This window comes from Zophobas morio, unplaced genomic scaffold (assembly GCF_036711695.1).
Source record: "Zophobas morio isolate AGI-343-1 ecotype UQ-CSIRO unplaced genomic scaffold, CSIRO_AGI_Zmor_V1 ptg000038l, whole genome shotgun sequence".
NCBI classification, from domain to species: domain Eukaryota; kingdom Metazoa; phylum Arthropoda; class Insecta; order Coleoptera; family Tenebrionidae; genus Zophobas; species Zophobas morio.
This window is the reverse complement of record NW_026972143.1, coordinates 1,319,765-1,333,916: the sequence shown is the minus strand read 5'-3', so window position 1 is coordinate 1,333,916 and position 14,152 is coordinate 1,319,765. Positions and strand designations below refer to the sequence as shown.

Here is a 14,152-nt window from a genome sequence, read left to right as displayed (position 1 = left end):
TTTAAATAATGTTTAATACACAAATTTTGAGATGACGTTATCAAAGTGTTGATGGGAAGATTAGACACATTTTGGTTAGCGTTTTTTCCATCTACTTGATATTATTAACATACATCTATAATTTTAAAACAATCGATCCAGTAGTTTCGGAGATTATCTGTCTAATAAAAATCGACATATATACTTCCTTAGCTTAGAATTTTTTGTTTTTGGTACATAATTATGTAAAATTAGAACTTTTTCGTTTCTTATATCGCAACAAATGCTCACCCGGTCACTACTTGTATTTGTCACGTCTCTATTATCTACCAGTACTAATTACAACAATAGTTACAAACTTGTTAGTTTTAAAGTAAAAAGTACAACTTCTAAAAAATCTTTATTACCGAACATTCCCCTTCAGTTCTTGCTGTATCTGCTCCAAAGTCTTATTCCTAGTCTCAGGTACAAACCTCCAACACAGTATAAACCCAACAAACTGAAAAACCCCAAAAACCATAAACGGAATCGCCAAACTATAATTATCCGCTGTATACTGATAAAACTTCGTACTCGTCAACATACTCACAGCAAAAACCACATTCATAACACACAACGCTTTAGCTTTAATAGTAGCCGGAAACAACTCCCCCGACACCAAATTAACAACACTCCCCAACCCCGTCGCGAAAAAAACAATAAAAACGAGCAAACCCACTAAAGGCAGCACCGTCAAATGCGAAACGTCAACAACCCCACTATCCCTTAAAATAAAAAACACCCCGTTGAAGAACAACGTCACACAGCAGCCCCCAATCGAAGTCATAATTAGCGGCTTCCGTCCCACTATATCCACAATAAAAGTCGGAATCGTAGTGACCGTAGCTTGAATGGTGATCATCAAAATGGCCGCTAGATGTTGCGGAATGGCGTCGGTGGCTTCTTTGAATAACAATTGAGCGTAGAACGAAAACGACCCGAAACCGCTATATTGTTGCAGAATTCGCAGAATAACCATTACGATTGACGCCATCTTGTTTGATTTAATGGCGACTAAATCTTTAAAGGTGCCTCGTTCTGACATTTGCCGCCGCACGTCTTTTGTCAGTGTGGCCAACTCTTCATCGACGGTTTCCCTATGTCGTAGTTTCTTTAAAGAGCGTCTCGCTTCTTCGGGTTTGTTCTTCATGAGGAGGTAGTAGGGGCTTTCGGGTTGGGGTAGAAATGTCACTATGAAGAGTAGGACGAAAGCTAGGGAAACTAGAGCAGTGGTGTAGAGACTGGTGTAACTCCCGACTACATTGACGGTGAAAATCCCGAACATCATTATCAGGGAAAACGAGGCTCCTAAAAGACCTCTGATTTTGGGTTCGGAGATCTCGCAGATGTAGATTGGGAGAATCGTGAAGCAAGCCCCTTCCGCAACGCCGCCACTGAATCTTGCAACGTAGAGAAGAATTTTGGAGAATGACGATAAGTAGATGCATATGAAAGAAAGTAGTTGGGGGACGCTTATCAAAAGGATTGTGATTTTACGGCCTACGAGATCTACTATCACAGCTGATAAGATGTCGCCGAAAATATCACCGAAAGGTCCTATTATTGTGATATAGGACGCTTCTTCTGTGGTTATATTGAAGGGGTATTCTTCTGATAATAGTCGGGGTAGGGAAGGGCTCGGCCATGCGAAGTGAATACCAGCACAAAACATGGAAATTAAAGCTATCAGGAGTTAGTAGAACGTGATAATTTTAGACATACCTGTGAGGGTGGCCACGTATTGGGGCCATGTTTTATTTTCATCTATGGGGGTTTTCATATTTTATCAGGGATAAATTCAATTAAACTGCATTTTTTCGGGAATTTAAGCAGCAAGTGTCTGGCTTGCCGTGGTGAAGGTTAGATAATTTTAAAGGTTGATCTCAAAATAAACGGAGTAGTTACACAATGGTGACGTTTGCTTGACGACAAAATATAAAGTCAGTGGCCTATAAATAATTCAAACATATGTACTTATACTCGTAGTATTTGAAAAAATTTCTTAGAAACAATTATTATGTTTAAGTTGGCGACATGTAAGACACAATTATGCCTTGACATAACGTTATAAATAAGCGGAAAATTCGAAAAGTCAACTTTAAGGATTTTAGGAAAACGAAGTGAAAATGTGGTGATTAATATGCCTGCAATAAATAAAAATATGTAGTCGCATTAATAAACAAATTACAAGAAAAAATAAAAATATCAACTAAAAACGGATCAATAAATTAAAAAAAAACTAAATCACAAAAACCATGAAAAACCAAATCAAAACCAAATTTTGGGGGTATGCTTTATTGAACGATAAAAAAATAAAACAAGAATGAGAAACAATACTGCAAACAAAACTCAGGCGGCAGCTCTTTGTGCAGGTGACTGCCTGGCTGCAAGTCATAAATCAGTGGACCTCCCCGAAGTGACCAATTTTGTGTCAACAAACGGTCAGTCTGCACAAGTACGGACATTGTAAAATATATTTACAGCACATTATCAAGTGTATAAATAAATAATAATAATAAATCGACTGAATCATTAATTTTTTTGAGTCACCCTGTATAAGCAAATCTAAAAAAAATGAATGCAATGATAAATTAAAAGTATAAAGATTTATTCGGCAAAATTTTGAAATGGCTTAATCAATTTTTTGGGGTTGATAAACAGATACACTTTGATTAAAAAGTTACCAGGCTTACAATAACTTCAAAACGTCTGCAAGATTTCAAAGTTTTAAGTGGGATTTATAAACTTGATGTTAATTTTGAAGTTCCCGTGGAAGTTGCTGTTCTTGTTGACGTTGCTTTCAGAGCTGGAAAAACTTTGATGTTGAACTTTTGCCGTATTTAAAGGGATTGTAGAAGAAAAGTGGAGGATTTAAGTTGATTACTACAAAAATGTACCATTTTAGACATGTTTTAAGTTTTTTGTTGTCGAAATAAGTCTACACATATTAAGAGAAAAAGGCAAAATGTAGCCCCGCCCACCCGCCCTCTCTCAATTGTGAGGATTATTCTTTATTGGGCGTGAGCCACGGGGGCAGTGCTTAATTGTAAAATCCTTATTTGTCTACGAGAAAGAAAAAACATGGTTTTGAATATCGTGTTGTTCGAAGAATACCTACTATGTATATTAAAAAAAAAAAATCCAAACATTAGGCCCCACACATACTCGCTCCGATCTCAATTGTCAACTGTGATGAACTTTTCATTCGTTGTCAAATCGAGGGGAGGGGCTTAATTGCAAGATACATATTTGTCTACAAGAATTTACCATTTTAAACATGCTTTAAGTTTCTTGTTCTGAAAAGACGACTACGTATATTATGAAGAAGGGCAAAATATAAGCCCCGCCCACCCGCCCTATCTCAATTGTAATGATTTTATTTTGATCGTCGAGAGCCAAAGGAGCGGAATTTAATTGCAAAATCCTTATTGATATATTTTTTTCTTAATATTATGTGTAGATTTATTTCGACTTAAAATTAACTCTGTCAAATGCAATTTTTGCAAGGAAACATGGATTTTGCAATTATGGGGCGGAGCCTAATTGCTAAATCGATATTTCCTTATACAAATTTTCCATTTTAAACATGTTTTAAGTTTTACGTTGTGAGAAGATATCCACACATATTAAAACAAAACAACAAAATGCAAGCCCGCCCCCCGCCCGATCTCAATTGTAATGATTTTTTTTATTCGCCGTGAACCAAGTGGGCGGAGCTTAGCTGCAAAATAATTATTTCTTTACAAGAAATTGAAAACATGTTTTTGAGTATCGTGTTGTTCAAAGAATACTATGCATATTAAGAAAAAAAGGCAAAATATTAAACCCCGTCCACCCACCCTATCTCGTTTGTGATGATTTTTTTTTAGAAACTTACAACACGTTTAAAATGGTAAATTTTTGTAAGGAAATATGGATTTTGCAGTTAAGTTCCGCCTTCTTGGCTCACGACGAATAAAAAAAAATCATCACAATTGAGATAGGGCGGGTGGGCGGGGCTACGTTTTGCTTTTTTATTCTTAAAATGTGTAGACTTATTTCGACTTAAATTAACTCTGTCACATGCAGATTTCGCCGTGTTTTCTTCTACTTGATGACTTTTTCATTTGAACACTCGTTCTAAGAAATTTTGTTTCTAATATTTGAGGAAAGAAAAAAATTTGCATAGTATATACTGTTTAAATTTTATAAAATAACTTAATCCTGTATTTGTGGTTTATGAATCTTCCTTGATTGTTTGTTTGTCCTAGGCATTGTTTTTTAAAATTCCAAAAAAATTACCAATTACATAGTTTCCATAAAAACGATCGGCATTTTATGAATAAAAAAAACTAATTCAGGAATCGATAAGACGATGTTTAAAGAAAAGATGTAAGAGGAAACTAATGTTGTGTACATTTCAAAATTAAAATTGCATTAGTGTTTTTTTTTTATTATTTATTTATGTGAAAAACCCGAAAATACAAAGTTTCAATTATCATAAATGTCAAAAAAAATCTTAATTAAAACTAAGAAAAAAACAGACAATACGAAGAATCCTCGGCTGGCGCTTTGATTTTCAGTGGAAGGATAACGGTACTTTTTTCCAACATTTCTAATAGTAATAACTAATAAAGCACTTAGTCACGTCAGTTTACTCCTCGAGGCGTAGCCGAGAGTTGAACAATTTTTTTTAATGTGTAAAAAAAGAAAATATCATTGCGTGGTAAATGCTATTCATATTTTATAAAATAACTTACTCCTGTACTTGTGGTTTATGAATTATGGGGCGGAGCCTAATTGCAAAATCGATATTTCCTTATACAAATTTTCCATTTTAAACATGTTTTAAGAGTAATATATTGTGGAAAGAAGTCCAGACAATCATATTAAAACAAAAAAACAAAATATAAGCCCGCCCACCCGCCCTATCTCAATTGTGATAATTTTTTTTTAATCGCCGTGAACGAAGGGGGTGGAGCTTAACTGCAAAATGCTTATTTCTTTACAAGAAATAAAAAACAAGTTTTTGAGTATCGTGTTAAAAGAATACTATATACATTAAGAAAAAAAAAAAAGGCAAAATATTAAACCCCGCCCACCCACCCTATCTCAATTGTGATGATTTTTTATTCTTAATAACTTAAAATACGTTTAAAATGGTAAATTTTTGTAAGGAAATACGGATTTTGCAGTTAAGCTCCGCCTTCTTGGCTCACGACGAATAAAAAAAAATCATCACAATTGAGATAGGGCGGGTGGGCGGGGCTACAATTTGCTTTTTTATTCTTAATATGTGTAGACTTATTTCGACTTAAAATTAACTCTGTCACATACAGATTTCGCCGTGTTTTCTTCTACTTGATGACTTTTTCAATTGAACACTCGTTCTAAGAACTTTTGCCACATTTTAAAATTGAAGTATGTATAAAGTTGTCGAGTTCGAAGCGTAGCCGAGAGTCTAACAACTTTTTTCTATTATTTGAAAAAAGAAAAAAATTTGCATAGTATATACTGTGTAAATTTTATAAAATAACTTAATCCTGTATTTGTAGTTTATTAATCTTCCTTGATTGTTTGTGCCAGGCATTGTTTTGCCTTTTTTTCTTAATATGTGTAGATTTATTTCGACCTAAAATTAACTCTACATAACAAAGTTTCTAGAAATGGATTAGTGTTATAAAATCAAAATAAATTAAAATTTCACCACAATAAATCTTATAAATTGCATAACAAAGAAAAACGCATGGAAAACACATATTATTTACGATTAAATAATTTACAACGTCGCCAGCTCGATAACGCCAAACTTTCAAACAATAAGGTTAACAAATCGTAAACAAAAAATAACGCAATAAAATCTACAACACAAAGATAACAAAAAGTAAACACGTTATAATCAAATTTAAGACACATCTTCCGTTTTCCGAACTCTCTTCCTTCCCAACTTCTGCCGAATTTCCTCAAGACTCTTCCTTTTGGTTTCTGGCAGCCGCCTCCAACAAAAAACAAACGCCAAAACGTCCGCCGCCGCAAAAATCGCCAACGGTACTCCCAAACCATAACTACCACTCAAAAATTGAAACAGCGCCGTATTCACAAAAATTAAAACCGCACCCATCACACTGATAACACAAACGGCCTTTGCTTTAATGCTAGTAGAAAACAGCTCTCCCATTAGGCAAAAACCAGCGACGCCAAAACCCAACATGAACGTGATTTCCATAACGACGATATCGACTAGAGGCAACCAGTTGAATTGGTCAAGATCTAGAGAAGAATGGTCTTTGAGAAAGAAGAATCCAGAAAGGGACGTTGCAGTAAGACAGCAACCGCCGGTTGCAACCAGGAGCAAAATTTTTCTTCCTAGAGTGTCGACAATAGCAGCTCCTGCGAATATAGAAACCAGTCTGAGTAGTTGTGTGAAAACTGCAGTCCATTGTTGAGGGATGTTTGGTACCGCTTGAGAAAAGAACGGTTGAGCGTAGATCGTCAGGGTTGGAACTCCTGAGAAGATTTCTGCTGATGTTGTGACCAATAAGATGACTAAAGCTCTTCTGTTCGACTTGATTAGAACTAGATCTTTTAGTCGAGCGTTTGCGCACAGTTGACGATCAACATGAGCTTGTAGAAGTACAAGTTCTTCATGGACATTGTCAGTCCAGCGTAGTTTCTTCAAAGAACTGTAAGCGCGTTCTGTTTGTTTCGTCATCAGTAGAAAGTAGGGGCTTTCTGGTGCAAAGACAAAGAGTGAGAGAAAGAGGATAGAGGAGGGCATTGACATCAGACTTGCTGTTTCTATGGAAAAGTAAAAACCGACTACGTTTATAAAAAGAACGCCTGAACAAAAGAACGCTTTTAAGAATGTGACCAAAACACCTCTTATTCTTGGTTCTGAGATTTCTGATATATATACTGTAGACATTATGGTCATGAGTCCTTCACCTATACCACCAATGATTCTTGCTGCATACAAAAATGCTATTGATTTAGAAGAAAAGTGGATTAGAAGTAGCGAAACTAAGAAAAGAGGTGCTGATGAAAGAAGAGCGATCTTTCTTCCGGCAGTATCGATCAGAATTGACGAAGCAACGTTACCGATAATTTGTGACAACAATGCGGACGTTGTTATGAATGAAGCATCTTCTGGGGTGACTTTAACGGGAAAATCGTTGGATAATAGTTTGGGTATAGATGGACTAGGCCACCCGAAATGGATCCCACCAGAGAATCCCAAAAGCCAGACTAAAAACTATCATTATAAATACTATTATGATACTAAAAAATGCACTACACCTGTTGAAACTGTGACAACCTGAGGCCATTTTTGGTTTTCTGTAGCATAACCACATTTCAAACAGAAGTATTTCATTGCAACTACAAAAATGCTTACTTACTTATCTAAAAACCTTGTACAAATTTATGTGCAACCATGTAAATAAATAAACTTTTTCAAACCAGTCAAAGTGTAAATAAGTACAACGAAATGTCTTTTGTACGTAACTCGACCGTTATCGCTGGCGATTAGTTGCAAACATAAAGAATTTAATTAAAACCCACTCAACTCAGAGATTCCATTAAAACTGTTTTTGATGCGTAAGTTGTTTTATTAATTAATGAAAACAAGTTGATCGATCTGGCTGGCAGACGTACAAGTTTAATTCTGATCGTGCACCAAACAAAAACTTGCGTAAAAAGTCAATTAAACAGTTTGGACAAGTTCAAAGGTCGGGGTCGTAGAACTGGAGTACAATGCGAACTTTTTCAATTTGAAGAAAGTTGGAGGTGTAATTGGTTTGATATGAATTTTAACAAGGCAGTAGTTTTAAAACAGGTCCACCTAATCTAGCTCTAACAAGAAGCATAGTTTTCAATTCAACTGGCAATTTTTCCAACGAAATGCTGCTGTTAATAAATTTGAATTTAAAAAATTTTTGTATAAAAAAAAAATAACAATAGAGTGCGTTATGCAGATGCTGGTCCTTCTTCGTTGTCGACAAATAGTCAACTTTTAGCGACGTTTTTGGGAACAATTATATATAAACAGTTATCAAATGAAATCATAATGCATTGTGCAAAAATCACGAGTGCAGCTACAAATAAACTAAGGTCAATTGATCGATCTGTTAAATTTCTTGTCTGACAAAAATCGGATAACATCGAAATCGGTATCTTTGCGAAATACTTATCCACTACCTGGCCAAATATTAAAACAGGAAGCCATCGAGTACCGACCATCAACTTTATCTAATCTTGTCTAATTAGACTACGATGCATTGTTTCGGCACCACTTCGTAATGACTAACTTAGTATTTATCTAAGAGTTACATGCTTTCACATGTTATCACCGTGATTATTTTATTACCAAAATAAATATAGAATATTTAAATCGATAAATATATCTGGATCAACGTGATCAGACTGTTCGAGTGGTAATTTTAAATCTGTTAGTACTTGATAATTTAATCCATGAGAGTGAGGTCTCTAGTTTTGTTTTCTTTTATTCCTAATGCCCTGTACCGTACAGGTGAACATTTGTTGTGATATATAGCACAAACGGATTAAAAAATCAATACCATTGTTTATTGTGAAAATAATTATGTTGCAAACTAGGTTAGTAGAAATAGTTTACAGACTTGTGATTTACCGACTGTTGCATCATTTTGATAATTTATCTCGTTATCCACGATTGTTTTGACTAGTACAATATTTACGTCAGAATAATTTCGTCATCTCTGATAAAAAAATACACAAGACGCTTCTGCTGAACTCCACTAAGTACACTTTATTTTCGTTATCTATTTTCGCAGAAACGACATAAATTAACCTGGTCGTAACACTGTAAAATTGTGCATGTGTGTTAAATAACCGCACTGCCAGAAGCGGTTTAAATTTTCCATTTTTAGAAAAAAGCGTGCGTTTTGTTAACGTTAAAAAACTTAATCCGTTTTTTCCGAGAAATGAAAAAAACGCAATATACAAAGCAAACGAAGTAAACAAGTTTTAAAGTCAATTTTAACTACAACACAAATCAAAAGAAGAAAATTTCCAGGAGGAAAGCATGTATGCGATAGGTTTTTCACATCGATATTTTCCGCCGCCAAATCATAATAGAAATATGGATTCAAATATTTAAAAAGCAATTATGTGTGTAGGCAACACAAATTCCGTCTGCTTGGCAATTATGTTGTCTAACAAAAAGAAAAAAGGTCGACACTTTGTGCCGATAAATTGATAGAGATTAGGCTAAATAACCTTTAACTATAAAAATAGAAACTGACTTGAATACGCTAAATGAGAAAATTACTCTGTATTGTTTAAATGAAAAGACACGTGAAAGCTCATTTTACAAGGATACGCGTTTCGTGTGAAATATCGGGCCTAGGAACTTTCCCGACTTCATAACTTACCTGTTATCGTGCTAAAACCTATTTGAGTAATTGCTTCATTTTCTCTTCCCTTTCACTGCTTTCCGGAATGTTCCGTTTTTAATCAGATATATCCCTCATGGGGAAACTTAAACAAAATCTCTTTTTGGCAACATTGAAACTTTTATCTTATAACGTCAAATATTTGTTATTAATTAATATGTCTCATCTGCCAATCTTTTATTCGGGATAGTGTCAACATCAAGAGCGTAGTGAGACGGGTCACCATCTTGTTGAAACCAAAATACATCCTCATCAATCTATATTAATCAATAATCACTCATGGATGCAATAGTGATAACATTGCAAACTTCGTTACAGATATCAAATAAAGAAATTATCTGGTTTTCCTAATTGTGGCTATTGTTAGGTACTGAAGTTGTCAGTATCACTAATCACTATTTGGCTAATTATAGTTGCATAAAACTTGAAAGCACCTTTAATCGAGTGGTTAGACTAGATAATAATCTCATCCACTTACGTTATCAAGACACTGAAATCATCATCTTGTTCTTATCTCCAAAAGAATGACTATTATAAACAAGAAACGTCCTTAAGAATTGCATTCAAGTAGACAACGTTATTGTGAAATAAGCAAACATCTCTATCTCCTCGACAGACATAAAATTATCTCGGTGGGAATTTGTTTAATTGAGTATGTCCAACCAGTGGCGACTCGTCAATCGGATCAATTAAACATGCACGATTAAAGTTTCCTTGCTTTGATTTTTAAATTTTTTAATTTTTCGACTTTTCGTGTTTTTGATTTTTTACTTATTCGATTTTATCAATATATGGCGACTTTTTAAATCTTACGTTTTTCGATTTTTCAGTTTTTTGACTTTTCGATCTGTTGAAGTTTTGATTGCTCTATTTTTTGAATTTTAGATTTTTTTACTTTTTTATTGTTTCGATTTCTCGGTCTTTCGATTTTTGCTTTCTCGTTTTTACATTTTTCATGTTTCAATTATTCAGAATTAATTTTTCAGTTTTTCTATTTTTCGATTTAACGGTTTTCTCTCGATTTCTCGGTTTTTCGTTTTTAGATTTTCCAGTTTTTCAATTTTTCGGAATTAATTTTTCAGTTTTTCGATATTTCGATTTTTCAATTTTCGATTTATCGGGTTTAAATCTTCCAATTTTGAATTTTCCCATTTTTTCGATCTTTGGCTATTTCGATATCTCAATTTTCGGTTTTACAACTTCTAACCTTTCGATTTCGCTATTTTTCAATTTTTCGATTTCGATTTCTCGATTTCTCAGTTTTTCGATAATTCATCTTTTCAATTTTTCGATTTTCCAAATTTTCAGTTTTTGGTGTATCTAAATTTTTGGATTTTCCGATTTCTGAATTTCTCGATTAATCGATTGTTTAATTTTTCGACTTTTCAATTTTTCGTCTTTCCGATTTCTCGATTTCTCAATTTTTCGATTTCTCAAACTTTTAATGTTTAAGTTTTGGAATTTTTCAGTTTTGGGATTTTTCAATGTCTTTCGATGTTTAAATTTTTAGATTTTTCGACTTTGTGTTTTTTTTTATTTTTTACTTATTCGATTTTTCAAAATTGTGACTTTTTAAATCTTACATTTTTTAATTTTTTAGTTTTTTGATTTTTCAATCTGTTGGCGTTTACATTGTTCGACATTTTGCATTTTCAATTTTTCGAATTTTTAAATTTTTTTGTTACTTCGCTTTCTCAATCTTTCAACTTTTTGCCTTCTCATTTTTCGATTTTTCGATTTTTCAATTTTTCGGAGTTAATTTTTCAGTTTTTCAATATTTTGATTATTCAGTTTTCGATTTATACGATTTTTTACGTTTAAATCTTTCCATTTTAAATTTTCCCATTTTTCGACTTCTCGACTTACCGCTTTTGATGTTTCGATTTCGCGATGTTTCAATTTTTCGATTTCGATTTCACGATTTCTCAATTTTTCGATAATTTATCTTTCAATTTTTCGATTTTCCAAATTTTCAACTTTTCAGTTTTGGGATTTATGTATTTAAATTTTTCAATTTTTGGAGTTCCTAAATTTTTGGATTTTTAGATTTTTCAATTTCTTAATTTATCGATTTTTTTTTATTTTTCGACTTTTCGATTTTTCGCCTTTCCGATTTTTCGATTTTTCAGTTTTTCGATTTCTCAAATTTTCAATGTTTAAGTTTTGAAATTTTTTAATTTTGGGATTTTTTTTCGGTTTTAAAATTTATAGATTTTTCGACTTTGTGGTTTTTTTTATTTGTACTTATTCGATTTTTCAAAATATTGCGAATTTTTAAATCTTACACTGTTCGATTTTTCAGTTTTTAATTTTTCGATCTGTTGATGTTTTGATTGCTCGATTTCTTAAAATTTCAGTTTTTCGAATTTTTAAATTTTCGATTTTTCACTTTTTTGTTTCGATTTCTCAACTTTTCGATTTTCTGCCGTCTCTTTTTAAATTTTTTGATTTTTCAATTTTTTAATTTTTGGCGTTTCTAAATTTTTGGATTTTTCGTTTTCTCAATTTTTGGATTAATCGATTTTTTAATTTTCGGATTTTTCGGTTTCTCTGTTAGTTTTAAGATTTTTCAATTTTGAATTTTCTCATTTTTCGATTTTTAGCTATTTCGATATCTCAATTTTTCGATTTTTACATTTCTCGACTTATCGATCTTTTTTATTTATTTCTTTTTTTTCGATGTTCTGATTTCGCGATTTTTTCAAATTTTCGATTTCCATTTCTCAATTTCTCAGTTTTTCGATTATTCGCCTTTTCGATTATTCGAATTTCCAGTTTTGCGACATTTCTGTATTTCGATTTCGACTTCTCGATTTTTCACTTTTTCGATAATTTATCCTTTCGATGTTTCGATTTTCCAAATTTTCAACTTTTCAGTTTTGGGATTTATGTTTGTATTTAAATTCTTCCATTTTTGGCGTTTCTAAATTTTAAAATTTTTCGATTTCTCAATTTCTGGATTAATCAATAATTTTTAATTTTTTGACTTTTCGATTTTTCGCCTTTCCAATTTTTCGATTTCTCAAATTTTCAATGTTTAAGTTTTGAAATTTTTCAATTTTAGGATTTTTCAATCAATACGTTTCGATTTTAAAATTTTTAGATTTTTCGACTTTGCGTTTTTTTTTATTTGTACTTATTCGATTTTTCAAAATTTTGCGAATTTTTAAATCTTACACTGTTCGATTTTTCAGTTTTTGATTTTTCGATTTGTTGATGTTTTGATTGCTCGATTTCTTAAAATTTCAATTTTTGGAATTTTTAAATTTTAGATTTTTAACTTTTTTGTTGTTTCGATTTCTCAATCTTTCGATTTTCTGTCGTCTCTTTTTAGATTTTTTTGATTTTTCAATTTTTTTAAATTTTGGCGTTTCTAAATTTTTGGATTTTTCGTTTTCTCAATTTCTGGATGAATCGACTTTTTAATTTTCCGATTTTTCGGTGTCTATTAAAGTTTTACAATTTCTCGGAATTATTTTTTCAGTTTTTCAATATTTTGATTATTCAGTTTTCGATTTATAGGGTTTTTTACGTTTATATCTTTCCATTTTCAATTTTCCCATTTTTGGATTTTTCGACTTCTCGACTTACCGATTTTGATGTTTCGATTTCGCGATGTTTGAATTTTTCGATTTCGACTTTTCGGTTTCTCACATTTTCGATAATTTATCCTTTCGATTTTTCGATTTTTCAAATTTTCAACTGTTCAGTTTTGGGATGTACGTATTTAAATTTTTCAATTTTTGGAGTTTCTAAATTTTTGGATTTTTCGACTCCTCAATTTCTGGATTTATCGATTTTTTTCATTTTTTGACTTTTCGATTTTTCGCATTTCCAATTTTTCGATATTTAAGTTTTGGGATTTTTCAATTTTGGGATTTTTCAATATGTATTACGATTTAAAGTTTTTTGATTTTTCGATTTGTTCACGTTTTGATTGCTCGAATTCTTAAAATTTCAATTTGTCCTATTTTTAAATTATAGATTTTTCACTTTTTTGTTGTTTCGGTTTCTCAACCTTTCGATATTTTGATTTTTCAATTTTTTAATTTTTGGCGTTTCTAAATTTTTGGATTTTTCGATTTCTCTGTTAGTTCTGAGATTTTTCAATTTTGAATTTTCCCATTTTTCGATTTTTAGCTATTTCGATATCTTCAATTTTTCGATTTTTACATTTCTCGACTTATCGATCTTTTTTATTTATTTCTTTTTTTTTTGATGTCCTGATTTCACGATTTTTTCAAATTTTCGATTTCCATTTCTCCATTTCTCAGTTTTTCGATTAATCGTCTTTTCGGTTATTTGAATTTCCAGTTTTTCGACATTTCTATATTTAAATTTTATTTTTTTATATTTTTTATTGTGAGTAAGTCGATGTTATTATGACAATTATTATTTTATCATTATTAAATACAGGCGGACGCAACATTACTGTATTCTAAAATTTTCAAGCCCCGGCGTCCTCCGCAAACCAGTGCACGTATATTGGTATAAAATCTGATGACTCAAACAATAGCGTCACTTTGTATGAACCATTTAGCTCAAATATTATTTCAATATTCGCAGTTCATAATTTTTTATTTAAATATTTTTTTCGCTTTCAATAAAGATAAAACGGCTACTATATTCTGCGACCTCAAAGTTTGCGCCACATTAACCCAACTTACAAGATGAGCGAATAAACAACAGCAGCAAGAAAATCGAGTTACAAATAACTTTTTCAT

The 14,152-nt window shown here is 32.2% G+C and overlaps 3 protein-coding genes across 7 annotated transcripts in view; all 3 read right to left on the bottom strand.

Annotated features, from left to right (window-relative positions):
* Nucleotides 1-14,152, bottom strand: part of LOC135140229 (relaxin receptor 2) — a 140,171-nt gene that overhangs the window by 84,444 nt on the left and 41,575 nt on the right. The gene's annotated exons all lie outside the window — the stretch shown is intronic.
* On the bottom strand, nucleotides 192-1,883 carry LOC135140242 (facilitated trehalose transporter Tret1-2 homolog). The gene is made up of 2 exons (XM_064070715.1): nucleotides 1,741-1,883; nucleotides 192-1,701 (listed from the first exon to the last, which is right to left on the bottom strand). The coding sequence occupies exons 1-2, from the start codon at nucleotides 1,796-1,798 to the stop codon at nucleotides 383-385; spliced, it is 1,377 nt and encodes a 458-aa protein (XP_063926785.1). The 5' UTR covers nucleotides 1,799-1,883; the 3' UTR covers nucleotides 192-382.
* Nucleotides 5,679-7,392, bottom strand: LOC135140240 (facilitated trehalose transporter Tret1-2 homolog). Its single transcript, XM_064070712.1, has 2 exons — nucleotides 7,294-7,392; nucleotides 5,679-7,242 (listed from the first exon to the last, which is right to left on the bottom strand). Exons 1-2 carry the CDS (start codon nucleotides 7,367-7,369, stop codon nucleotides 5,903-5,905), a joined length of 1,416 nt encoding a protein of 471 aa, XP_063926782.1. The 5' UTR covers nucleotides 7,370-7,392; the 3' UTR covers nucleotides 5,679-5,902.